Below are 27,980 nucleotides of genomic sequence, written 5' to 3' on the forward strand. Positions count from 1 at the left end.
TAGTTTGAAGTCAGGTAGCTTGATGCCTCCTGCTTTGTTCTTTTTGTTTAAGATTGCCTTGGCTATTCAGGCTCTCTTTTTTTTTTTTTTGGTTCCATATAAATTTTAAAATAATGTTTTCTTGTTCTGTGAAGAATGCCATTGGTAGTTTGATAGGAATGGCATTGAATCTGTAAATTGCTTTGGGCAGCGTGGTCATTTTGACAATATTAATTCTTCCTATCTATGAGCATAGTATCTTTTTCTATTTGTTTGTATCATCTCTGGTTTCTTTGAGCAGTGTTTTGTAATTCTCAGTGAAGAGATCTTGCACCTCCCTGGTTAGTGGTATTTCTTCAGTATCCTCATTCATTTTGTGGCTGTTGTGAATGACATTGCATTCCTGATTTGACTTCTGACAGGCTATATATGCATGGTACCAGCATTGCTTCTGCTGAGGGCCTCAGGAAGCTTCCACTCATGGCTGAAGGTGAAGGGGAAGCAGGCTTACCACATGGTGAGAAAGCAGCAGTGGGTGGGTGCCACACTTTTAATCTGAACTCAGAGTGAGAACTCACTGTTTATTATGAAGTGGGCACAAAGTCATTTATGGGGAATCCATTCCCATGACCAAAACACCTCCCATCAGGCCCCACCTCCAATATCAGGGATTATACTTCAACATGAAATATTGAGGGGACAAAACATCCAAACCATGTCATTCTGCCACTGGCCACCAAATCTCATGTATGTTTTATATTGCAAAATACAATCATCCCTTCCCAATAGTCCCCCCAAATCTTAACTTATTCCAGCATTAATTCAATAAAAAGTCCAAGGTCCAAAATTTAATTTGAGACTTAAGGTATGTTGCCTTCACTTATGAGCTTGTGAGTTCAAAAACATGTTATTACTCCCAAGATACTACGGTGGTACAGGCATTGGGTGTAGACATTTCCATTCCAAGAGGGAGAAAACAGCCAAAATAAAGGGGCGACGTGCCCCATGCAAATCTAAAACCTAGCAGTGTCAACATTAAATCTCAAAGCTCCAAAATAATCTCCCTTGATTCCATCTCTCTCATCCTGGGCACACTAATAAAAGGGGGTGGGGTCCCAAGGCATTAGTCATCCCCACTACTGTGGCTTTTCAGGGTGGAGCCCCCATGGCTTCTGTCACTGATTTGAGTCTAATGCCTGCTGCTTTTCCATGCTGAGGTGTCAAGCTGTTGGTGGCTGTACCATGCTGGGATCTGGAGCGCAGTGGTCCTAGTCCCACAGTTCCACTAGGTAGTGCCCAGTGAGGACTCAGTGTGAGTGCTTCAATCCCACATTTCCCATTGGCACTGCCCTACTAGAGTCTCTCTGCAGGGGCTTCAGTCCTGCAGCAGGTTTCTGCCTGGGCACCCTGTCTTTCTCATACATACTCTGAAATCTATGTGGAGCAGCCAAGCCTCCTTCACTCTTGTATTCCGTAAGCCTGCAGACTAAACAGCACATAGAACCTGGCAAGGCTTATGCCTTGCAATGTCCACAGTGACATCCCAAACTGTACCTGGGGCCTTTGAGCTGAGGCTGGAGCTGGAGTGGCCAGGATGTGAGCAGCAGCGTCTTGAGGCTGAGCAGAGGAGCAGGTTCCTGGGTCTGGCCTCTAAAACCATTCTTTCCTCCCAGATCTCTGGGCCTGTGATGGGAGGGTCTTTCCCAAAGATTTCTGAAATGGCTTCAAGGGCTTTTTTCCATTGTCTTGGTTGTTAACACTTGGCCCCCTTTTAGTCATGCTAATCTCTCTAGTAAGTGATTGGTCCACAACCTGCTTGTATTTCTGTCTTGAAAACACCCTTTCCTTTTCTATCACAAAGACAGTTTGTGAATTTTACAAATTTTTACACTTTGCTTCTTTTTTAAATATAAGTTCCACCTTTAACTCATTTCTTTGCCCCAATATCTGATTATAGGTTGTTAGAAGTAGCCACATCATTTCTTGAATGCTTTGTTGCTTAGAAATTTGTTCTGCCAAATACTCTAAGACATCACTTTTTAAGTTCAACCTTCCATAAATGCCCAGGGCATGGACACAATGCAGTCAAGCTCTTTGCTAAGGCATTGCTTCTAATGAGAGCTTCAGAAAGCTTCCACTCATGGCAGACGGTGAAGTGGGGGAGCAGGCATATCATTTGGTAAGAAAACAGAACTCTTTTAAACAGCCAGTTCTCATGTGAACTCAGCACAAGAACTTATTCATTAATGCTGTAAGGAGGGCACCAAGTCATTCATGAGGGATCTGCACCCATGATCCAAACACTTCTTACCAGGCCTCACCTTCAACACTGGGGGATTACATTTCAAACTGATATTTGAAGGGATAAAACATCCAAACCATATCAGTGAGTTTGTACTTTTGTGTGTTTTCATAATGGTGACTATCACTTGAGTTTTGAATTTTTTTGAGCTTATCTTTTATTCCCTCCCTTCCCCTCCACTTCCCTCCTCTCCTCTCCTCTTCTCTTTTTCTTTTCCTTTCTTTTCTTTTCTTTTTGTTTTTTTCCTTTTCTTTTTCAGATCCAGCTCTGTCACCCAGGCTAGAGTGCAGTGGCATGACCTCAGCTCACTGTAATCTCCACATCCTTAACTCAAGCCATCTTCCCACCTCAGCTTCCCAAAAAGCTGAGACTACAGACACATGCCACCACACCAGCGAGTTTTTGTATTTTTTTTGTATACAGATTGGGTTTTGTCATGTTGCCCAGGCTGTTCTCAAACTCCTGGGCTCAAAGCAATCCATCTTCCTCAACCTCCCAAAGTGCTGGGATTACAAGCATGATCCAACATGCCAGGCCCAAAGCATTTCTTATAGGACCAGTTTAGTGGTGATGAATTCCCTCGGTATTTGCTTGTTTGGGAAAAACTTTATTTCTCCTTAATTTGTGAAGCTTAATCTTGTTAAATATAGAATTTTTGGCCTGTAGAATTTCTATATTTCTATATTATATATATGTACACACTATATATGTATGTATGTATGTATGTATGTATATATTTTCTTTCAAAACTTTGAATATTTTATATCATTCTTTTCTGGCCTGTAAGGTTTCTGCTGAGAAATCTGCTGTTATTCTAATGAGATTTTCTTTGTAAGTGACTAGATGCTTTTCTCTAGCTGATTTTATAATTTATTCTTTCACTTTGACTGTAGTCTGGGACCCCAATTTTAACATATATTAGATCACCTGATACTTTCCTGCAGGTTACTGAGGCTCTCTTAACTACTTATAAATCTTTAAAAAATACACATGCTTCAGTTTGTATAATTTCTAATGCTATGTCTTTGAGATTATTTTATTTGTCTGTAGTGTCAAATCACACCAGTAAGTTTTTAATCTCAGAAAATGAGTTATTTTACAAGTTCTGTTGGCCCTTTTTATATCTTAACATCTCTCCCCCTCATTAAATGTTTCTAAGGTCTATCCTGTTAATTCTGTCATCTCTACTATTTCTCAATCTATTTCTGTTGACTAATATTTTTCCTAGTTATGTCTCTTCTTTTCTTGTTTCTGTCCATGGCTGACATATTTTATTGCATACCAGACAGTTTTATTGCTATGCTATTGTCGAGTTTTGTCTGCTTTCAAAAATTGGAGAATTTTGTTTTAACAGGTTTATGTATGATTGTGATTTTTAAGGCTTATATTTAAATGTTGTTATGGGACGTATAATGTCAATTTTACTTTATGGATCCTTCAGTTCTCCTAAATGGAGATTAATTTTCTGGAGTCTCTATAAGATGTGCTAGACATTCTACCAAGTCCCTCCTCTCTTACTAGTCAGTTAGGAAATATTTTCCAGTCTTGTGTGAAATTGAGACTTATTCTTTTCACACCTCCACAGTAATATTTTTTTCTACAAGAAGTTGTCGTTTGCCTGGGAATCATACTAGATTGTGCAACTTAATGTAGAGCTAAAATCTCAACAGGGTGCCATTTTAGAAGCATGGACTTCTTCCTGTATATAATGCCATATTTTCCTGGTACTATTCTCCATAGTTTGTAGCTGTCTTAGCTTTTTTAAATCTCTGTATAATTTCTAACTCCTCAAATTAGTTAAGTCACCATAGTATGTTATTGCTTGGAAAGTGTCTTTAGTTAATAATATGTGGTAATTTCAAACTTCACTTTATCTTTATCCCTTTGTGCAGAGAGTACATTATTGTGATTCCTGTTCTCCATCTGTAAAAAGATTATTCATATAGTCTAATTTTCTGATTGATTATGGTAAGAAGGCTGGTCAAGTGTCAGTTATTCTATTATGACTGCAAACCATCAAGCAGGATTTTTAACTACTGAAGGAGCTATTATATATGTATTTTTTAACTACATGGTTCAAATTTTTCTGCAATTGTCTCATTTAAGATGTTTTTATTTATAAGTAGGCTTGATCTCTTCTTTATCATTCTTTTTCCTGTTTGAAAATAAAGTTGTACTAATTTTGTAAAGAGAATGAGAAAATTTCCACCATTTTATTCCCCAGAATGTTCAATGTAACATTTAATAATCTGTTCTTTAAAGTTTATGTAAAATGTAGCAGTTAATATTTGCATCCTATTAACTGTTTCTCCTTTGCATTTTTATGGTGATTACCCTTTCAAGTTTGCCATCTTTCCTTAGTCAATTTTGTTAGATTGTATTTTGCTAGGAAATTATGAATTAGACTCATTGGCCTAGAGATTCATGTAGTTATTATTTCAATAATTCTAATTTCTCCTAATTTTGTATTTACATTATCTAACACTAACTAGTCTTTTCTTTCTTATTTCCCTTATTAGCAGTTTCAGAAGCAGCTTTCTTCTTCCTTAGCATTTTCAGTTCAGATTTTTAATTCACTATTTGCTTGGGTTTCTTTTTTTTAAATTTTAATGTCTATTTTAGTCCTTTTAAATTATGTTCTCATTCTTTTAACATTTCTTTGAATGAATACACTCTTGAAAAGATTGCACAAATTTGGGTATTTGAAAGGACTCACAAGACTATATTGAGCATACCAACATAAACTATATAGCAAAAGATATTGTGTGACTAGAGAAAGAAAGGACAAGCAAGCATTAAGGGCCCAAGAATCATACAGGCACAACCTCCTCAGAACCTTTATTCACACATGGACACATTTCATTTGTGGATCTATATGAAAAAAAAAAAAATTGTTTTCTGGAAAGCTCTCAATGTAGTAATTCTTAGTAGGGTGTCTTTATGCCCCTCTGGTTACATAGCCAAGCCATGTTGTGTATTTGATTAATCTGAGTGAAAACCATTAGTAAACAAAGCTTACTCTGAGGTTCTTCAGGGACGTTTGGGATCTTAAATTTCAAATCATAAATTGCATGGTCCTAGCTTGTGCAAAAATGAAAAATCAGTTATCTAAACTTCCACAGAGTTAAGGATAGAACACTCCCAGACCATCTGTTAACTCTATCTTCCAAAATTGTGGTTTTTTTGTTTTGTTTTGTTTTTTTTCTTGGAGCCTCATTCTCTCACCCAAGCTGGAGTACAGTGGTGCAATCTCGGCTCGCTGCAACCTCTGCCTCCTGGGTTCAAGAGATTCTCCTGCCTCAGCCTCCCGAGTAGCTGGGATTACAGGTGTGTGCCACCATACTCCACTAATTTTTGTATTTTTAGTAGAGATGGAGTTTCTCCATGTTGGCCAGGCTAGTGTCGAATTCCTGACCTCAGGTGATCCACCCACCTCTGCCTCCTAAAGTGTTGGGATTGCAGGCATGAGCCACCTCACCTGGCCGGGTTTTTGTTTTATTTAAAAATTACATTGTGCCGGGTGCAGTGGTTCATGCCTGTAAACCCAGCACTCTGGGAGGCTGAGACGGGTTCACTGCTTGAGCTCAGCAGTTTGAAACCAGCCTGGGCAAAATGGTGGTACCCTGTCTCTACCAAAAATACAAAAACTTAGCCAGGCATATTGGCACACATCTGTGATCCCAGCTACTTGGAAAGCTGAGGTGGGATAATGACTTGACCTGGGAGGCAGAGGTTGCAGTGAGCCACGATCACGCCAGGGCACTCCAGCCTGGGTGACAGAGTGAGACACAATCTCAAAAATTAAATAAAATAAGAAAAAATAGAAATTATATAATAATAATAGCTTTCATACTCTATATTTTACTATGAATGTACAACTCAACACTGTACATTTTGATGTCAGTTGTCCTGCTTTTCATTCGTTTATATGTAATTTTTAACTTTCCCTCTTAGCATCCCTTTCAGTGTAACAGTTACCTGGGTGAATATTGCTTTCATTTCTAATTTTGATAACATTCTTATTATTTATTTTTAATTCATTTGAATTGATATCAAAAAATTAAATCTCTGTTGACATTGCTAATTTTGATAACATTTCTATTATTTCTTTTTAATTTATTTGAATTCATATCAAAAAACATAGGCTTTAAATCTCTTTTCATTGATGTTAAATTTTCTTTATAGCTAAATATGTGATATGATATATGACATTTTTAAGTGTTTTATGAATATACAAAATACGTCTATTTTCTATCTGAGGGATGCAAGATTTTTATTACTATTGTTGTTGTTATTATTATTATTATTATTATTATTATTATTTTGAGACAGAGTCTCACTCTGTTGCCCAGGCTGGAGTGCAGTGGTGCAATCTCGGCTCACCGCAACCTCCACCTCCCGGGTTCAAGTGACTCCCCTGCCTCAGCCACCTGAGTAGTTGGGATTACATGTACCCACCACCATACCCAACTAATTTTTGTATTTTTAGTACAGACCAGGTTTCGCTATGTTGGTCAGGCTGATCTTGGACTCCTCACCTCAGGTGATCTGCTCACCTCAGCCTCCCAAAGTGCTGTGATTACAGGCGTGAGCCACCGCGCCTGGCCGGGATGCAAGATTCTAATCCACATGTTGGCCAGGCATATGGTCTCTGTTGCAGCTACTCACTCTATCCTAAGGAAATCAGCCAGAGATAATACATAATGAATAGGCGTGGCTATAAATTTTCCATCAGTTTTGCTTCCGAGGATGACCATAACCTCCTCCCTGAAAATAACAGAGTGCTGTAAAGTACAGCTGGAGGAGGTTAGGGGTAGAGAGACCCTCTTTTATTTCTCAGCAGAGGGCTTAATATTTACTAATATATTAATCCTGTCCCCATAACAGAGAAATAACTGTGTTTTTAAAAAAAATCAAATGATATCTTCTGCAAATAATAAAATTTAGTTACTTCGTTTGCAATTCTTATAATTGTAGTTTTCTTTGCACTCTTCCCTTTCCTAAGACCTGAAGTGCAATGATTAATAAAGTGGTAAAAGTGGGCTCCTTGTCTTCTTTCTTAGTAAAAAAAAATGTTTAAATAATTTCTCATTAAGTATGATATGTACTGTGATCTTTTGGTAGATAATGATGTTAGGCTAAGAAAGTATCTTTCTACTTCTAATATGCAAAACTTTAGTGGTGAATTTTGACTTTTTAAAATATATTTTATGTGTCTGTTAAGGCTATCATATTTTATTGTTAAAACAGCCACACACCCTTGATTAAATCAGTTTTATATATCATGTGTTTTTCTTCTTATACATGTGTAGATTAAATTTACTAGTAATTTGTTTAGGATTTTAGCATCTAGGTTCTTGAGAGAGGTTGGGTTGTAATTTTCCTTTCTCATAGTATCCTGATACGGTTTTCATGTCAAGATTATACTAGCTCCATGAGTTAATTATGTTGGCTGCTTTTACTGTTTTATAAACATTTAAAAAGTTGAAATTATATATTCTTTGAATGTTTAGTAGAAGTCACTGTTAAAATAAATAACCTAGTCTTTGTTCTTTTAGTGAGAAAAAGCTAAATTATGAATTCAATTACTTAGTGATTCAAAATTATTTTTCTTCTTTTTGAGTGTTTTCAGCAAGTAACTTTTTTTCTAAATTTATTTAATTCATATACATTTTCAGATATACTTGCATAAAGTTATAATATATCGTATTTATTTAGATGAGATTATTGAAAGGCAGTATGACATAGTCACTAAGAGAATGTACTCAGATAGATAGGTTTAATCCACACTCCAGAACTTAAAATGCATGTTAGTTTGGCCAAGTTATTTAATGTCTCTGTTCTTTAGATTTTCCAACTATAAAATAAATATAATAGTAGTAATACATACGATTGTTATGGGAATTCAATGAGTTTATATTTTAAACTTTTTAGAACAGTATGTGAAACTTAGTTGGTGATATGTAACTATGAAAATATAAAATGTATCAAAAAACTTGCCTTATAATACTTCATTTTTTTCTAAATCATGTTTAATATTCAATTTTGTTTATTAGTTTGTACTCATGAGTTAGTTATTAAATTTCATACTCCTGGGTTAGTTACTCTAAATTTACTTTATTTTTGTTGGTGGTCATTTATAATTTAATTGCATTGTAGACTAAGAGTATGATCTTCATGATACCAACCATAAAGAGGAATCTAGAGCATACTTTCTGGCTTAGCAAACATGATTAATATTTAATAGGTTCTGTGTGGTTGAAAACAATGAATATTGTTCAATTTGGGATGTAATGTTCTAAATATGTCCATTCAATCAAGATAGTGAATTGTGTATTTCAAATATGTAGCTTATTATATATTCAAATACACATATATACTTATTTTTACTCCTTGTTCTAAAAATTATTGAAAATAAATTGAGTGGGTTTGAAAACTCGTTAATGTAGCTCTGACCATTTTAAAAATATTTTTGATCTAGTGATTAGACATATCCAAATTTTAGAATCATCATATCTTCCAGGTGAATTGAATATTCCTATCATCATGCAGTGACCTTTACCATAAGTTATGTTTTTTGGCTTAAATTAAATGTGTCTATTATTAATATAGAGACATCAGCTTCTAATCTTATTGTCTTTATTTGTTTAGATGCCTCTTGTAGACAGTCTACAGCTGGATTTTGCTTTATTTTTAATGTCTTAGCATTTCTGAATTTTAACTGAACCCAATCAATTTGTATTTATGTAAATTACAAATCTTTGGAAGTTTTTTACTGCCTTATTTGTGGTTTCTCTTTGTTCTACTTTTTAATATATTATTATTTATTCTTTATTGCATTCTCTTAGAGTGCTAAATTTAGTTTTTAATCTAGGTTTTTTTTTTCTGTTTTACAAATTGCGTAACATATGTATGTTTCTTTTGGCAATTACCCTAACATTTTGTTTAAATTTTCATGGATACATAAAAGTCAGACATATTTCTGGGGTACATAAGTATTTTGATATAAGCATACAATATATAGTGATAAATCTGGTTAATTGGGAGATCTGTCACTCAAACATTTGTTATTTCTTTGTGTTGAACACTGTAAATTTACTCTTCTAGTTCTATTGAAGTATATTTAAAATAAAAGTTAAAGTTGGATAATTTACTTCTAATCATCACTTTGTATCATACTTATTATTGTCCAATAGTTTAAATTTTGACATTTTAAAGGTTTTATCAGTCAAATTACTTTCTTATTACTGTTTTATACAGATTTTATTTATATTTGCCCACCTGTTTACCAGCTTATTTTGTTCTCCACTCATTCCTTCTTGCATTTAATACTTCTTGGGATTATTGCCATTTGTCCTAAAGTACTGCATTCTTTAGAAAGGTCTTTAGTGAACGTATTTTGGGAGTAAATTCTCAGATTTTATTTGATAAAATTGTCTTTATCCTTGTATTAGAATATCATTATGTCCAATGATATGAGTAAGTTTCAGGGGATGGTTATTTTTTTTTTCTTAGCACTTTAAATATAACAGATTTTTAGGCTGAGGCACAAGAATAACTTGAACCTGGGAGGCAGAGGTTGCAGTGAGCCAAGAACGTGCCACTGCACTCCAGCCTGGGTGACAGAGCGACACTCTGTCTCAAAAAAAAAAAAAAAAAAAAAAAAATTGTTTTGTGTGATTCTTTTACTTTTTATTCTGTGTAATTATTCCTTTGTAAGTGATTCTTCTGTCCCCCACCTCGGGCTGTTTTTAAGATGTTTTCTTTGTTTTTTCTTTAGTATTATTATTAGGAGCAGTTCTGTACAAGTTTCAGCCATTTTCTCTATCTATATTGCCTCTCTTCATTTTCATTACTATCTTCTTCTGAGTATTAGACTACCTTCTTGTCTCATGTACTTTAACAACTGTATTTTCCATTTCTCTCACTGCATTTCTGTTAATTTCTTCAAATATGTTCTCCAGTTCACTAATTCTCTCTTTATTTAGTTTTTCTATATAATTTATTATTTCATAAATTAATTGCTTTGTAAAATTGATTGAACTATGGTATATTATATATATATAATACAATTTCTAAATAGTTATTTTTAAATTGGGCTGGACTTCTTATAGGCTGTTTTTCTATTCTTACCCTTTCAAATCCCTTCTTTATATATTTAAACATATAAAGTCCTCTTATTTTATATTTTATATCTGCTAATTCAAATATTTGAAATCTTTGGGGTCTAATTTTAATATATTGTTTTTGTTTCTGTTAAAAGCCATGATTTCTTGTTTTTCTTTTTTTATATTTCTGTGGGGAGTGGGAGGTTGTTATTGACAGAAATTTATTATTGGGGATTCAATAATATTTGGATAGACTATAATTCTCTAAAAGAAATTTACGTATGCTGCTGCCAGTTATCTGTAAGAGCTGTGAACACTGATTCATCTTAAATTAAATTCTCACATGGAGTTTTAGGGACAATACAGTTTCTGTGGATTTGAAACTCAAGGTCATAGAAAACATAATCTGTGATTATGACTTCTTAGCAAATGCTTTTATCTTCTCCTCCTCCTTCTCCACCCACAGCCAAAAGCCAAGACGTAATTTGTCTGCTTCCTCTGTGGCATGAATTTTTTTTTTTTTTTTTTTTTTTTTTTTGTAGATGACTAATTGAAGACGTAGCTCATTGGGATCCTAAACAGATGACCTCCCCACTTACAGTGGTTGGACTTAAGATTTTTTTTTTTTTTTAATTTATTTATTATTATTATACTTTAAGTTGTAAGGTACATGTGCATAACGTGCAGGTTTGTTACATATGTATACTTGTGCCATGTTGCTGTGCTGCACCCATCAACTCGTCATTTACATCAGGTATAACTCGCAATGCAATCCCTCCCCCCTCCCCCCTCCCCATGATAGGCCCCGGTGTGTGATGTTCCCCTTCCTGAGTCCGAGTGATCTCATTGTTCAGTTCCCACCTATGAGTGAGAACATGCGGTGTTTGGTTTTCTGTTCTTGTGATAGTTTGCTAAGAATGATGGATTCCAGCTGCATCCAAGTCCCTACAAAGGACACAAACTCATCCTTTTTTATGGCTGCATAGTATTCCATGGTGTATATGTGCCACTTTTTCTTAATCCAATCTGTCACTGATGGACATTTGGGTTGATTCCAAGTCTTTGCTATTGTGAATAGTGCTGCAATAAACATACGTGTGCATGTGTCTTTATAGCAGCATAATTTATAATCCTTTGGGTATATACCCAGTAATGGGATGGCTGGGTCATATGGTACTTCTAGTTCTAGATCCTTGAGGAATCGCCATACTGTTTTCCATAATGGTTGAACTAGTTTACAATCCCACCAACAGTGTAAAAGTGTTCCTATTTCTCCACATCCTCTCCAGCACCTGTTGTTTCCTGACTTTTTAATGATTGCCATTCTAACTGGTGTGAGATGGTATCTCATTGTGGTTTTGATTTGCATTTCTCTGATGGCCAGTGATGATGAGCATTTTTTCATGTGTCTGTTGGCTGTATGAATGTCTTCTTTTGAGAAATGTCTGCTCATATCCTTTGCCCACTTTTTGATGGGGTTGTTTGTTTTTTTCTTGTAAATTTGTTTGAGTTCTTTGTAGGTTCTGGATATTAGCCCTTTGTCAGATGAGTAGATTGCAAAAATTTTCTCCCATTCTGTAGGTTGCCTGTTCACTCTGATGGTAGTGTCTTTTGCTGTGCAGAAGCTCTTTAGTTTAATGAGATCCCATTTGTCAATTTTGGCTTTTGCTGCCATTGCTTTTGGTGTTTTAGACATGAAATCTTTGCCCATGCCTATGTCCTGAATGGTACTACCTAGGTTTTCCTCTAGGATTTTTATGGTATTAGGTCTAACATTTAAGTCTCTAATCCATCTTGAATTAATTTTCGTATAAGGAGTAAGGAAAGGATCCAGTTTCAGCTTTCTACTTATGGCTAGCCAATTTTCCCAGCACCATTTATTAAATAGGGAATCCTTTCCCCATTTCTTGTTTCTCTCAGGTTTGTCAAAGATCAAATGGCTGTAGATGTGTGGTATTATTTCTGAGGACTCTGTTCCGTTCCATTGGTCTATATCTCTGTTTTGGTACCAGTACCATGCTGTTTTGGTTACTGTAGCCTTGTAGTATAGTTTGAAGTCAGGTAGCGTGATGCCTCCAGCTTTGTTCTTTTGACTTAGGATTGTCTTGGAGATGCGGGCTCTTTTTTGGTTCCATATGAACTTTAAAGCAGTTTTTTCCAATTCTGTGAAGAAACTCATTGGTAGCTTGATGGGGATGGCATTGAATCTATAAATTACCTTGGGCAGTATGGCCATTTTCACGATATTGATTCTTCCTATCCATGAGCATGGTATGTTCTTCCATTTGTTTGTGTCCTCTTTGATTTCACTGAGCAGTGGTTTGTAGTTCTCCTTAAAGAGGTCCTTTACATCCCTTGTAAGTTGGATTCCTAGGTATTTTATTCTCTTTGAAGCAATTGTGAATGGAAGTTCATTCCTGATTTGGCTCTCTGTTTGTCTGTTACTGGTGTATAAGAATGCTTGTGATTTTTGCACATTAATTTTGTATCCTGAGACTTTGCTGAAGTTGCTTATCAGCTTAAGGAGATTTTGGGCTGAGACAATGGGGTTTTCTAAATATACAATCATGTCATCTGCAAACAGGGACAATTTGACTTCTTCTTTTCCTAACTGAATACCCTTGATTTCTTTCTCTTGCCTGATTGCCCTAGCCAGAACTTCCAACACTATGTTGAATAGGAGTGGTGAGAGAGGGCATCCCTGTCTTGTGCCAGTTTTCAAAGGGAATTTTTCCAGCTTTTGCCCATTCAGTATGATATTGGCTGTGGGTTTGTCATAGATAGCTCTTATTATTTTGAGGTACGTTCCATCAATACCGAATTTATTGAGCGTTTTTAGCATGAAGGGCTGTTGAATTTTGTCAAAAGCCTTTTCTGCATCTATTGAGATAATCATGTGGTTCTTGTCTTTGGTTCTGTTTATATGCTGGATTATGTTTATTGATTTGTGAATGTTGAACCAGCCTTGCATCCCAGGGATGAAACCCACTTGATCATGGTGGATAAGCTTTTTGATGTGTTGCTGAATGCGGTTTGCCAGTATTTTATTGAGGATTTTTGCATCGATGTTCATCAGGGATATTGGTCTAAAATTCTCTTTTTTTGTTGTGTCTCTGCCAGGCTTTGGTATCAGGATGATATTGGCCTCATAAAATGAGTTAGGGAGGATTCCCTCTTTTTCTATTGATTGGAATAGTTTCAGAAGGAATGGTACCAACTCCTCCTTGTACCTCTGGTAGAATTCAGCTGTGAATCCATCTGGTCCTGGACTTTTTTTGGTTGGTAGGCTATTAATTGTTGCCTCAATTTCAGAGCCTGCTATTGGTCTATTCAGGGATTCAACTTCTTCCTGGTTTAGTCTTGGAAGAGTGTAAGTGTCCAGGAAATTATCCATTTCTTCTAGATTTTCCAGTTTATTTGCGTAGAGGTGTTTATAGTATTCTCTGATGGTAGTTTGTATTTCTGTGGGGTCGGTGGTGATATCCCCTTTATCATTTTTAATTGCGTCGATTTGATTCTTCTCTCTTTTCTTCTTTATTAGTCTGGCTAGTGGTCTGTCAATTTTGTTGATCTTTTCAAAAAACCAACTCCTGGATTCATTGATTTTTTGGAGGGTTTTTTGTGTCTCTATCTCCTTCAGTTCTGCTCTGATCTTAGTTATTTCTTGCCTTCTGCTAGCTTTCGAATGTGTTTGCTCTTGCTTCTCTAGTTCTTTTCATTGCGATGTTAGAGTGTCAATTTTAGATCTTTCCTGCTTTCTCTTGTGGGCATTTAGTGCTATTTTGTGTAAAAGCGATAAACATTCAATAGACACTGTATTTTAAGTACCTATACAACCATTCTGTTTTTTACTTTCAGTATAGCATTCAATAAATTATATAAGATATTCAACACTTTATTATAAAGTAGGCTTTGTGTTAGCTGATTTTGCCCAACTGTAAGCTAATGTAAGTGTTCGGACCAAATTTAAAGTAGGCTAAGTAAAGCTATTATGTTCAGCAGGTTAGGTCTACTAAATGCATTTCCAACTTATTTTCAACTTATGATGGGTTTATTGTGATATCAACCGCATTGTTAAGTCAAGGAGCATCTGTATATTTTAGGAGCTCTTAGTTTTAATTCCCCATCTTTTGGGGGGCCCAATGTCATGTTTTAAATGCTCTGACCAGACACTAAATTTCCAGATGTGGCCACTGTCCCTAGGGCAGGTATCAGCTTCAGCATTTGTTTACCTCTATAGATTTGTGTTCTCCCATTTGTTTTACCTTCAGAAAGTTCTCCTATCTCTCTGAAAGTTTAGCTCTTTTCAACAGTATGGCTTTAATGCTCTATACTGAATTCTAGGCAAAATTAAAGATACTTATTTAGCATATTGTGGGAAACCACAGAAGAGATTTTTTGTATTAAAAACAGTGTTGTCTTCACATTTAATTTTCGGATATGGGCTCCGCCTCTCAGGTTCACACCATTCTCCTGCCTCAGCCTTCCCAGCAGCCGGGACTACAGGCGCACGCTGCCATGCTCTGCTAATTTTTTTTGTATTTTTAGTAGAGACGGGGTTTCACCATGTTGGCCAGGATGGTCTTGATCTCCTGACCTCATGATCCGCCCTCCTGGGCTTCCCAAAGTGCTGGGATTGTCAGTTCCTTTCTTTCTAAAATTGATCACACACCAAAACATGTTAAGTACTGAGGATATATGTGGGAAGTCATAATCAGGTGTACACAAGAGTAAACATAATTACTGTGTAGGCATGATGAGTTTTATAATATAAACATGTTTAGAGTGTTTTGAGAGCACTGGGAAGGGTATTTGTTCAGGAAGGTATCAAGGAAGGCTGTCAGGAGTTAACATAAGCTGAATGAGCCCTAAAAGATGAGAAGTTAAAATACAGCACAGGGTGTTTTAGACAAAAGAAACTGCAAAACCACAGTCCACAGAGGCATGAGAAACATGATATATTTAGGGAACTGCAAAATATTCTGTCTCTGGACCATAGCTTAAGTATGAAAGACTAGTCAGAGAAGACACTGAAGAGGTAGATAAGGACATCAGATCTTACAATACAGGTCCTTGCTAAGGACTTTGGACTTCACTGTGGAGAGTCCCTGAAAGCCTGTAAACAAGGCAGTGATAACAGAGAATAAATGGTCCTCCTACTGGAGGATTACCATTTAGCAAATTGCTGAGGATGGACACAAACTATGTAATTTTATCTTTCTGATAAATAGGACCTCAGGCTCATGCTACAGACCCGGGTATATTTTCTTCTCCTGTTTGCACAAATAGGTAAGTACCTAAGGAATTATATGTAATCATAAATAATTTTAATAATTATATAAGAGTGCTGCTCATAAGCAAATTATTCCATGGAATCCTCCATTTTTATAGTTCTACTTGGATTTAGTGAAACTTAGTCTTTTGCAGACTTTCAATACTAAGCTTAAGTTGTAGACAAAGTGAATCATTGTCCTTTCCTTTCTCCTTCTCCTTACCTGTAATCCGCCTATAGTCAGGACCTCCATGCCATTTTCAAGTGTATCCACATCATAGCCTTCTTTTGGTAGCTTCTCATGATCTGGCTTTATTTGTTTCCTTTTCTCTTCTTTGAAACAGCTACCATCTCTTATGCTTTTTGAGATTACTGGCTGTCTAAGACTGGTAAAATAGTTCATAGTACAAATGACTTAATCAGTTATTCCCACACCCCAAAGGCTATTTTGCAGTTTAATTAAAAAAAAAAAAATCTCTAGTAGTGGAAATTATGGCACTTACAAGAGATAATTGTTAAGCCCAGGGACATTTCATTCTTCAAACCTTAGTGACCACCTATTTTGTTGATGTTTATATCTGTTTTCCTCAACTCAAGAAAGGAGAGAGAGGAAAACATGAATCTAAGTAATGGCAGTGAGCTTTGTATTATTTTACACCCAATGCCATCATCTTTTTAAAAAATCAACAAACCAAATGAAGTCTAGGATAAACTTTACAAACCCCAAATTCCTATGAAGATGATTGAGTAAAATAAGTGGTGCGTGACAGCAAATGGTATTGACATGTTCAGACAAGGTTTCCTGAAATAATAATTTTTATTTTAAGACTGATAAATATCAGTTTGTTTGACTTATTGAGTATTCATATGATACATAATACTGTAAAAGATGCAGAAGGAAGGAAACTGACTTGTCTAGTTCAAAGCAATAAAACTTGATGACCATGTGTAGACCATATGTAAAATAACATTGTTTATTTTATTTATTGGATACAAACATTTTTATTTATTGGAAATATAAATACCTACCTCTTTAAAGAAAAGGTTAGAAGAGGCTCATAATATAGTTGTAATAACTGCAATTTTTATCTTCTCCTATCCAAGAATGTAGAACTACAAAAATCACTTGAATCTTTCATAGCAAGCATTTTGTATGTTCTTTCATTAAAAATCCTACCTTAGTGAAAAATAAAGAACTCTATACCTTACCTGGAGTTTCTTCACCACTGCCCCAAGAGCATACACACAGATCCAAATAAAGAGCAAAGACACATATGTCACATTCCTCTTGTTCAGGTTTAACTCCAGGTTTTATAGGAGTTTGCTGTGGAAGCCTCACATCTATTCTATTTCTTTTCTCACTTATTGCTTAGTTTTCTTGTCCCTGATCATTTGTTTAATGTTAAAAATGATTTATAAAATAGAGATGAAAATTCAGTACCAAGGGAATGAAAATAAATATGACTGCAGTGGGAGTAAAGTTGCAATAATTAAGCATTGCACTTAGGTGATAAGTAACTTTGTATTACAGGGAAGGTATAAGGAGTAACAGAATGAAGAAGGCATAAATCTATTACCCTGAAGATTGTGGTTAAAACTTGTAGTTTATTTATTGTGTAATAGTCTGATGGTTTTTAGTGGGGGTGTAATGGTCAAATTAGCATACACAATGAATAACTTTGACACCAATATATAGGAAAAATTGAAAGAAAGAAACTCAGAACCAGTTCCCAAAAGTTATCTGTGGCCTGCAAAGACTTCATTTGGGATGAGAGAGAAGTAGGCACTGATCCAAAAGACTTTAAATAGGAATTTATTTATCAAACATTTATTGAGAACCTACTATGTTCAAAATATAATGCTAGATTTTGGGCAGATACCAAAATAAAACTATGTTGCTGTGATTTCAGGGTATTATTTTTCAAGGATATTATGAAGCTGGAGAGAGGGGATGAAAATAAGACAAGTTAAAACACCAAAACTCAATGCTATTACCTAGATTCATTGTTTTTCCTAAATAAGTGCTCTCTGGAATGCTGCAAGCCTTTGATAATTTTCTAGAGCCCCAGAAACTATAATTCTCATCATTGTTCTTTTGCCAGTTTACTTGTTACTTTTTTGGAGGAATGAATTTCTGAAGATACCCTGACGTTTCTGCTGATGCCATGCTTTATCTGGTTAATAAAATTGTTTTCTAATAGTCACCAATGAAGCTTTTTCAGTTTCCTGACTAATTTTACCTGTAGGCCTTTGCACTTTGTTTGGTTCTGTGTGTATGCTTTTGGAGCAGAAAGTCTGTTGGGAACTGCTGTCAATGAATACATACAACTCCTTGAGTTATGTTTCGTGCCAATGATATAACATGAAGAAAACAGAAAAGTGAATCTGAATGCATTAGGTTGCAGAATATCTAAGAGAAAAACCTGTGGAAACTTGGGTTGACCTAAGAAACCAGATCCTAGAAAAACAAATTAGGACAAATGACAACAGTGTCACTGACATCAGCTTTCATGATCCTAATTGCATACTGCCAAAAGGTACTAGTCTAAGGATAGACTGTTGTCATGAAGCCCATTTTATGAACTGAACCCAGTGAAGTTTGTTTGTTTTTTTTCTGCCAAAATATAGGATATAGTTTTCAGTCTGGCTGTTTCTCAAAATTGAATTATATCCCTTGGGGGAAATGTAAATTTGATCATGTGGAGTACAGGTCTGGAAAGGAGTGCCAATTTTCTTAAGAAAGTAGAAAGAAGAAAAGAAACAGTTCAAATCAGCAAAAAAAAAAAAAAAATAAGAAAATAAATCAGACTTCAGATGTAGATCTTGTTTTAATAAATATTTATTTTCTATTATTTTTATGATTGAGCTATTTTTTTTGTAATTCAGAAAACTATGTTTTTATTTCATTAGTGTGTGATGGTAAATCTAATAACACATGATAGAATATTGTCATACACAGAAAAGGAATGCATCTAAATCGGTATTAAATATAGCTAGAAACTTATTTTATTTTAACCCATAGTTACTGAATAATCATTCACATATTTTCTTCCTACTGTGGAATATGGGGAGGGGACAGTGGAACTGTGGCATTTGAACTAACAAATAAAGGATTTTCAGAAAGTTCTGGTCAGATGCCTTGCTACTCCATCAGGCCTTTTAGCAGTCACAAGGGACTCATCTGCCCCCTTCCTGCAAATCCTATATCCATTTTCAGAGAAACACAATGTAGGCATGGCTAAGGTGTGTTAGAAGTATAAGGATCAGAGAGGGACACTGTTTATGCAGCAGCCATACTCCTGTTCCCCTGGGTAATAAAGCACATTTCTAAAACTAGAGGCCGGTCTAAGGAGGAAGTGAAATAGGGGGGTTGGAAAAAGTACTGTGTTCTTCATTTTGAATTTCTATAGAAAAACTCTTAGAAACAACAAAATGATTCTATAATTAGAAATTTTGGGAAAAGTTTTATAAATTTTTGACTCTGTGTAATAACTAAATGATCAACCTTTCTTTACAGGCAACAAAACATCCTGAAAAATTGCTTGCAAGAAAAAGTATGTATCATAAAATCCATTGATAAAGCAACATATTAGTCATAGTTTCTGAGGCGTCATAATAGAAAATATTTTGTTAACTAATAAGAATCATCCATTGATATTTGTTAGGCTTCCTTTTTGCCCTTTCTTTCTTCTTTGAAGTTTACTTTCAGTTCATTCTTATACTTTTCTGTGGTCCAAAATTGTTATCAAAAGATAATACTGACCCTTCAAGACAAGGTCTCATGGGTATAGAATGGTGAGATATTAACGGACCTAACCATCATAGGAAGAGAATCAAATACCACAAGCCTATTATATCATGGTAAGCCATTAATAAGGCCTTTCAGATCTTGCTGGAGAACTCAGTAGTAGGTGAGTTGAGATGCTTGGATCTGTCTTCAGCAGTTTTGTGAACAGGGACCTGGTCACCTGTGAGCTGAGACTTGGAACAGGCAAAGATAAGATAGTGTGTTTTTATGAGGCCTAACTCTGGATCTAGACTGAACGGTCAGGAAAGAGAAAGGATTTGAGGAACAACACATACTCTGACACACTATTTAACATGGAAACTTGCTCAGTTCACAGAATATGCAGCAAATACAAAAGCTTTGACCCAAGGGAATTTTTTTCAGTTTAATGTTGTAATAGAAAGCAATTAAAAACTAGGATTCTATCTATCATATTTCACTACAAAGAAAAAGTTAGAAATATATCCCTCTTTTGTATATTGAGGTTGGAATCTCTTTGCCACAACTAACTTAAGAGTAATAATGTAGGTTATTATTCATCATCTCTAGTATTAAGAAAAATGATGTATATTGAATTCTTAGTTTATAATTGGTATGTGTTGTAGTTGATTTAGAATAATTATCTTCTCTATAAACATTTAGGTATTGTTCTTAAATATTTGATTTAGAGTAAATTTATTTAAGACACGTATTTTACAACATAGACTGTCATCTCAAAATATGTGTTTAATACCACTAACCCATTGTTCATACAATAAGTTAAAAATATGTTTGTGTATTTGGGGATTACAGCTGAATAAAATGGCCTTTCCTGGGGTGCTCCTCAAATGCTTTCAAGTGAGTCAGAAGAGAGTGTGCTGCATATATGTTAACTTTTCTTTGAATGTTTCTCAGAAATATGGATAATTTCAGACTAATTTAGGCAATATTTTGGGTGTGAGAAGCCTAGTTACAGGAATCATATTTACGCTGAGACCTACACATCAGTCTTCTAAGCTTTTCTGCCAATTACTTGTGTTTACAAGCTGTATGTTTTAAGAGTTTTAACAATTTAAAAAGAGTACTACTTTATTATATGTAAGATGAGTTTTGTAAGCACAAAATATATTTGCAGTTACTTAGTAGAGGTTTATAGAATTCTACAGATGCATTTATTTCTACCCATGGTACAGTTCAAATCTATGACAGCAACACTGGTCACTAAGGAAATGGTTATTCAAATCTGGTTCTTGGTTCCAGCTCAAACAAATTAATAGTCTAACTTTCTTAACCTTGTTCAGCCCTCCCTACTCTTTGATTCATGAATCTAGTTTGGCTTTTATTTTCTCTCTAAATTAATTTGTTACCTTACTTTAGTATCTGTTCTTAGCTTTCCTATCTAGGAAAATTTGTATTTATACTTTTTTGTTGGATACAAAGCCCATCAATCTATATAAAGCATTAGTTTTTATTTTTGCCTATCAAATAATTCTTAACAATTAACTTTAGTCATTCCTATATTTATAGATCACAGGCTCACCCTTTCAGCAGGGACTGGGAGAGAAAATGGTTTATGTTCCTTCCCCAAATCTCAGCTAGACAGATGTTTCTGAAAGCATCCAAATATTTTTGTTTTGAGAAATCATCCAAATGATCTGTTTTGAGAAATATTTTGTTACAAATATTTAATGTATCTTTAAAAATTAGCTGGATCATAAACATCACATATTTTCTTTCCAAAATATTTGCATGTTGTGTGCCTAGACAGCAATTTAGTGATATTTTTCACAAAAAAAATCATTTATCCTTATAATAAATGCCAGGGGAAAAAGAAACTTCAGAGAGACGGTGAATAAAATAAATCTTACTCAAAAAAGTACTTCACGGTAGTGCAGAATAAACCAACTAGAAATTCATCTTAAATTCTAAATTTCTAAACTGATATTTCTTTACTATTTTCTTTCATAAACCATAATGGTATTCCACCAATACATTGATATAAAAACTAAATGTTACCTTCTATCTCCAAAACGTGTTGTTAAAACGTAAGTTGTTACATGACTTTATTTTCATCTCTGCTTACCTCCTTTCCAGGTAACTTCTGAAGAACTGAATATTATAATTCAGAATATAATGACCTGGGTTGTGGCTACAGTGACCAGTATATTGTACCCAGCCATCACAAAGTATGAAGAAAGATTGCAAAATAATACATACCCAGTAACTGATGATTCCATCCTCTCTTCAGATAGTTCAAGTTTCTGTAGTACATGCAGTGAAGACTTTACATATAGAAGCTACACATCTGCAACAACGAAAACATTTCAGGCAGAACCCTGTGCATTTGTAGTTGACATGTCAGTAAGGAGACCAACCACGCCTATAAAACCTCCTCATGCACATGTGGAAAAAACAGTTGTGGGGAAAACATATCACGTAAAAGGACAATCTATAACCTCTAAACTTAAATATAATAAAACCAACTTGCTATATTCATACCCTAAGCTCAGAAGTTGTAAATCAGATAGTCATCTTTTAGCATCATTTGAAACAGGCACAAAAAAATCTAAGGATGCTACCACTGAAACAGATAGCTTAGGGAGTTCATCGCGTTGTGATAAAACAGCAAAAGCCATGGATGAAATGAAGAATTTAAAAAATGTTTTTGTTAACTTTAAATGTTACTTGAAAAGGGAAACTGAAGTGATTTTAGAAAGCATTTTGCGAGAAATAATGTCTGATTTAACCCAGGCCATTCCCTCTCTCTCTTCTGTTACTGCTGAAGTTTTTGTTGAACAATGTGAATGTGTAAAAGAAGTCTTGCTTTCCAATGTTGGTATTTCCTCAGTTGCTTCTGAGATTGTGGAAAATATGCTTGAGAAGTTAGAGTCTGCAGTTGAGAAAAAATGTGTTGAGATGTTTTCACAAGATTTGTCAGTCGACATTAAACCAAGTTTAGCAGCCAGTGATGAACTTCTCACATCATCTAATGGAAAACCTTTGAAAAACTCAAAGCTTCATACTTTGGACCCAATGTGTGATATTGCAGAGGACATGGTGCATGCCATTTTAGAAAAACTAACGACTCTTGTATCTTCTAAGCAAAATGAATTTCTTCATCTTAAAGACACAACTAAGCTTTCCTGCCAGCAACATAAGACAGACTCAATATGTATGTTCCTTCAAAGAGCTGCCAAAAATAAATCTAGTCTTGAATCTGATGAAGCTAGTTTAATTGTCAATGAAGAAGTACAAAATTTAATATCAAATATTTTTTCCCAGTCCTCTTTGGTTGGTTATATAGAGGAAGCAATCAGTGCTATACTAGGTTATATACAAACTGAACTAAATAATGAGAGAATTATTGCATCTGAAGAAACAGTAGTATTCCTTCAGCTACTTGATGACATCCTTGTTCAGCTCCATCAGGAACCAGTAAATGAAAGTTTTCAAAAAAGTAAGCAACGGCAACCCAGAATAAGTAGTCCTTCTGACACCAAAGAAAAGTACAGACTCACTGGCACTAGACTGTCAAATAGTCCTAGGTCTGGAAGACGATTTCCACCTATAAATGTTCCAGGCATGGTTCTTTATTCTGATGATGAAAATGAGGAAATAGAAAACATTGTAAAAAATGTGCTTGATTCAACTTTCAAAGACGAAAAAGTAAAATCACAAGAAGAGATACCTAATCGTTGGTTTACAAAGGGAAACACTTGTTTTGAATACAAAAGAAATATCAAACCACCTACAAAGCCTGTTTCTAGAAACAAAGCTGCATTTCATGATTGGGAATTAAAGACTGAGCCACCATCTACTAATCATGAAGATATTTTAAAGAAAAACCTTTGTTTGAATAAAGACATTTCAACTTTCAGCCAAGATCAAAAGCATCAAATACAACAGGCTTCAGAAAACATAGTCACAAGTATTTTAAAAGAAATGCTCGAGGACATATCTTCTGTTCCTTTTGGTCACTTAGATAGCAAAACTAGCAATGAAGCTTCAGTTCTTGTTTCAGAAAAGCCTCAAGGACTGTCACATCAAGAATGGATAGACCAGATGTTTTCTGTTTCAGAAATCAGTACAGTGGCTCAAGAAATAACAGATTCTGTGTTAAACATACTTCATAAGGCATCAAACTACATTTCCAATACCACTAAAAGTTTCATTTCATCATCAGTTCATCAGACTTCCTTACATAATTCTGACACTGAACACGTAGTCAAAGAAGCACCAAATAAATGCCCATTAAAGACATGGTTTGACAGTGAAAAGAAAATGAAATATTTATCTTTATTTGATATTGATCCTGAAAAGCCTTCCTGGTTAAAATCTGGAAAAAGTGAACCTAAACCTGTAGATGACATTAATGATAAGATCATTCGTACAATTTTTAAAAGATTGAAGTCATTTATTTACCCAAAATTGCATATGGGCTTCAAATCTTCATTACAATCTCAACTTAGTAAGTATACAGCTAAAATAGTAAACATTGTTTTATGTGCTATCCAGAATGAACTGGAACTTCACAAGGAAAACCTAAATCTTAGGGAGATTGACCATACAAACTCCCTTACAGATAAAGGATTTTTTGCTAGTACTGATAAAAAATTAGAATCTCTTGTCACGAGTATTGATGATAACATTTTGGCAAGTCCATTATTAACCTGTATTTATGATATATTATCAAGTGAAAATGCACATCAAAGAAGCATTTCATTCTCTTCTCGTAAGCCAAAGTCTGCAACTGACAGTGTTGATGTACAAAGCATTTTGCCACATAGGCAGGATAAAAAATCTTTTCACAAATATTTGGCTACTCCTTGTACTCTCCACAGTGTCATTGATGGAAAACATATTAAAGAGAATGCAAAATTGCAAGTATTAGAAAGAATTGGGGAAACACTACATGAAATGTTAAGGAAGCTCCTGGGGACCCATCTTCATTCTCAGCCATCTTGTAGTCAACAAAGCAGAGATATGACAAATACGAATCAGAAAATGGTTGCTGCATTGCAGTCTAATATTCAGTTAATTTCTAAAGCCATTTTGGATTATATCCTTGCAAAATTATGTGGTGTTGACATGGATACTCGTTTTGCAAATTGTGGATTAAAAGCTGTCTCAGAGTCTCTTGACATTGACAACCCATCATTTGCTTCAATTATTGAGAAAATGGCCAAATCCACCAAAATAATCTCCAGCATAGTTTCCAGAAGGGTTCAGGAGGACGATAAAGAAGGGACTAAAAACGAGGCAAAGCCTGTTGCCCCTGTGTCTTCCAAAACACCGAGCACAAAAGAAATGCATCCAAATAAACTGAAAGCTGTAGCTTCAGATATTCTTAATATGGTTTTTGCTAAACTGGAAGGGTTTGCCAATGGACATTTAGAAATTTTGGGTGCTATTAATGATGGAGATAAGAAAAGCAATATGATGGACTGGGAATGTGAAAGCACCAATATTTCCAGAGACACACATGAAGCATCATTTCTGTCTGCTTTATATATGCATGCAAAGAAGGTATCAAGTGCTATTTTGAAGGCTATTCAAACAGAATTAAATGTGACCTCATCAGATTTGAAGACTAATGAAAAAAACCCACCACCTGAGACTCAAATTCTTAAGGATGTAGTCAAGTTAATTTTAGATGCAGTATCTTCTGATATGTTTAATGAAACAGAATCTGAAGGGGGAGGCATTGAAACTTATCGATACAGGCCAACATATGGAAAACTTCCTGGAGGAGCTGAATCAAATTCATTTCTAGATGATGATACACATACAGATAAAAAAATTATTGATGAGAGATCACCACAAAGAGAAGAAATGAGAACACATTCTCTTAAACAATGGGCTCTAGAAAAAACCTTAAACAAAATTGAAGTAAAACTCAAAGAACCACATATATCTCCAATTGCTCCCATTATAAGAAATATTTTGAATGAAATTTTTCAAAGTACTTTAATCAATCAATTAAATGTCCTTTCTCTCTCCCACTCTAATTTTAATGGCATGCCTCACAATGTTGATGAGACAACTCCCCAAACATCTGTTCAATTTATGGATAAAATGATGGATCCTTTACTGTCTGAAGCAGATATAACCATAGTAACAGATAATATTGTTAGGACGGTATTTCACAAACTTTATTCAGCTGCCATTACAGAAAGAAATATAAGGGAAAACAGGTATAAAACTATCACTTTTTCAGCAAATGTTTCTCTTCATGAACACACCTATGAAGGAAAGTCCTCTGTCACTGTGTTGGATGAAAATCCATGTACTTTTCAGTCTAGATTCAGTGTTGCTGACAAAGAAGCAAAGGTAAATCTAGCTGAAGATATTGTACAGGCAATATTAACAAATTTAGAAACTTTTGCTACTTCCAAAGTAAAATCTCTCTTTCGTTCCAAAGTCAACTTTACAATTCCAGTGGCTTTACCTATTCAGCAAGATCACAGTACATTGAGCAAAGCATTATCAGCCAAAGATTCATATTCTGACGAGCAATTTTCCTGTTTCTCAGTAGATCATACTAAGTCAGGAAAGACCAACTTGTGCCAACTGTCTTTTTCTAAATTAAATACTTATGCACTACAAGTGGCTAGAAAAAATTTGCAAGGAATCAAACATGAATTAGATAAAGAAAGGGAAAATCCTTTTTTAACTCATGACATTGGGATTTCTGAAAGTATTGCAAGTCAAATTGTTAACGCATTGTTAGACATTATATCACGTAAAGGCAAATGTGACAAAAACAGTGCTGACAAAGAGATCGATTTAGATAAGCAAAAAGGTGTAATTGAAAACCTGCTCAGTAAGACCGAATATCAAAAAGTACTTCAACTTCAAATACAAGATACCATTGAAGGTATCCTATGTGATATTTATGAAAAAACCCTGTATCAGAATAATCTCTCATTTGCCGCACCCACTGTGAAATGTAGCATAGCTGATAAACATTCAGAAGAAAATTCTGAAATGTTCATGGAGGGTGCAAATAAGATTATCCCTAAGCTTTCAGTTCCTAAATCAGATGTCATTTTGATATCTAATGATATAGTGAATATTGTTCTTCATAATCTCAGTTCTGCTGTCACACTTGTCATAAATGCAAAGAATCCTACTTCTGCAAGATTGCCCCTGACATTCTGTGATATGTTTCCAAAAACAGACTGTCAACAGCCTCTTAAGGGGTCAAAAACTGAAAGGAAAACAGAGTGTTTTTCATATTCAAAAAATCAGAAATCAGCTTATGCTGATAATAATCAGATAACTGTAGTAGAGAAAGAAGACACCCAGGAATCTGCCACTGACTCATGTGAGGAAAATGCTAACTTCATTACTAAAACTATTCTTAATCGTTTAGAATCTTTTGCCACAGAAAGAATAGATTCATTAATTACCCTTGCTTTCCAACATAAAGAAAAGTCATTTGTTATCCCAGAATTGGAAAATTGTAAACAAAATGACCGCATCCTTTATGATTCAAGCCAAATGGAATCAGATGTAAATGTCCTGAAAATATCAGCAACTGAAACCATTCTCAGCCAAGAGCTTACAGATTTCACTTTTGTCAGTCACAGAAAAAAACTTGGATCCACAATTCACCTATCACAAGCTAGCCTTAAGACATATGCTGACATCATTGCCAGTGCCATTTTGAAGCTTATTAAAAATGACTTAGATGTAGAAATCCAAAAGATATATCCATATCAAAACAATATTTTGTTCCAAGAAAACATCATTGTGAGTGAATTTGTTGAGAGTATGTTAAAGATGTTAGATGATAAAAGATCTGTAAAGGAAATTGGTTTTAATTCAAAAGAGAATTCTAACTTTTCACAATTAACTTTATCCAATGAAATATTGTTGGGGTACAAAGAGAAGGAAAGAAGTACCAATCAATCTCTATTTACAAAGTATCCATTAGAACAAAACAAAATGATATTGGAAAACAAAAGGCAGATAATTGTTTTGGAAGAAATATTTATGAGAAATGGAGAACCAAAAAACAAAGAAAAAGGTGAACTGCTCAGTGCAGTGGAAGAACTTTTGAATAAGTTGTATCAAAGAGTAATGGAAGTCATAGGCCATTTGCCTCCCCTTAATGAAACTTCCAACTTTATATCTAATTTTAAAATTAAAACATCAGACACAACACAGAAAAACAGTTTTCTATCACATATTAACAGTGTAGCAAATGACATAGTTGAAAGTGTTTTGGGGAAAATGTACTTGGTAGTTGTGACATCATTATATGAAAATAATAAAAGTAGGAGAGAAGTTGAAACGTCTGACCACAATGATTCCTTACCAATGAAACCATTAAGGTTTAGAGAAACTAAACAAGCAGGAAAAATAAGTAATTCCCCTAGATATGTGATACCACAGGCTTATTCTTATGTAGACAGTCAAAATATCTCTGTGATGGAAAACACCTTTTTGCCATATTTACCATTGCAAGTGAAGAAAGACTTAATTCAAATGGTTCTCAATAAGATCTCAAATTTTGTCTCACTTCATCTAGAAGAGAGTTTGTCCCCT

The 27,980-nt window shown here is 34.8% G+C and overlaps 1 protein-coding gene across 1 annotated transcript in view; it reads left to right on the plus strand.

Moving 5' to 3' along the window:
* The window catches only part of FSIP2 (fibrous sheath interacting protein 2), a 97,956-nt gene that overhangs the window by 31,721 nt on the left and 38,255 nt on the right, over window positions 1-27,980 (plus strand). The window contains exons 14-16 of the mRNA XM_077957301.1: window positions 15,621-15,678; window positions 19,179-19,215; window positions 21,522-27,957. Of these exons, the coding sequence (XP_077813427.1) occupies window positions 15,621-15,678; window positions 19,179-19,215; window positions 21,522-27,957 (6,531 nt within the window). The remainder of the gene's footprint in view (window positions 1-15,620; window positions 15,679-19,178; window positions 19,216-21,521; window positions 27,958-27,980) is intronic.

The sequence above is a fragment of the Macaca mulatta genome, chromosome 12 (genome assembly GCF_049350105.2).
Source record: "Macaca mulatta isolate MMU2019108-1 chromosome 12, T2T-MMU8v2.0, whole genome shotgun sequence".
NCBI classification, from domain to species: domain Eukaryota; kingdom Metazoa; phylum Chordata; class Mammalia; order Primates; family Cercopithecidae; genus Macaca; species Macaca mulatta.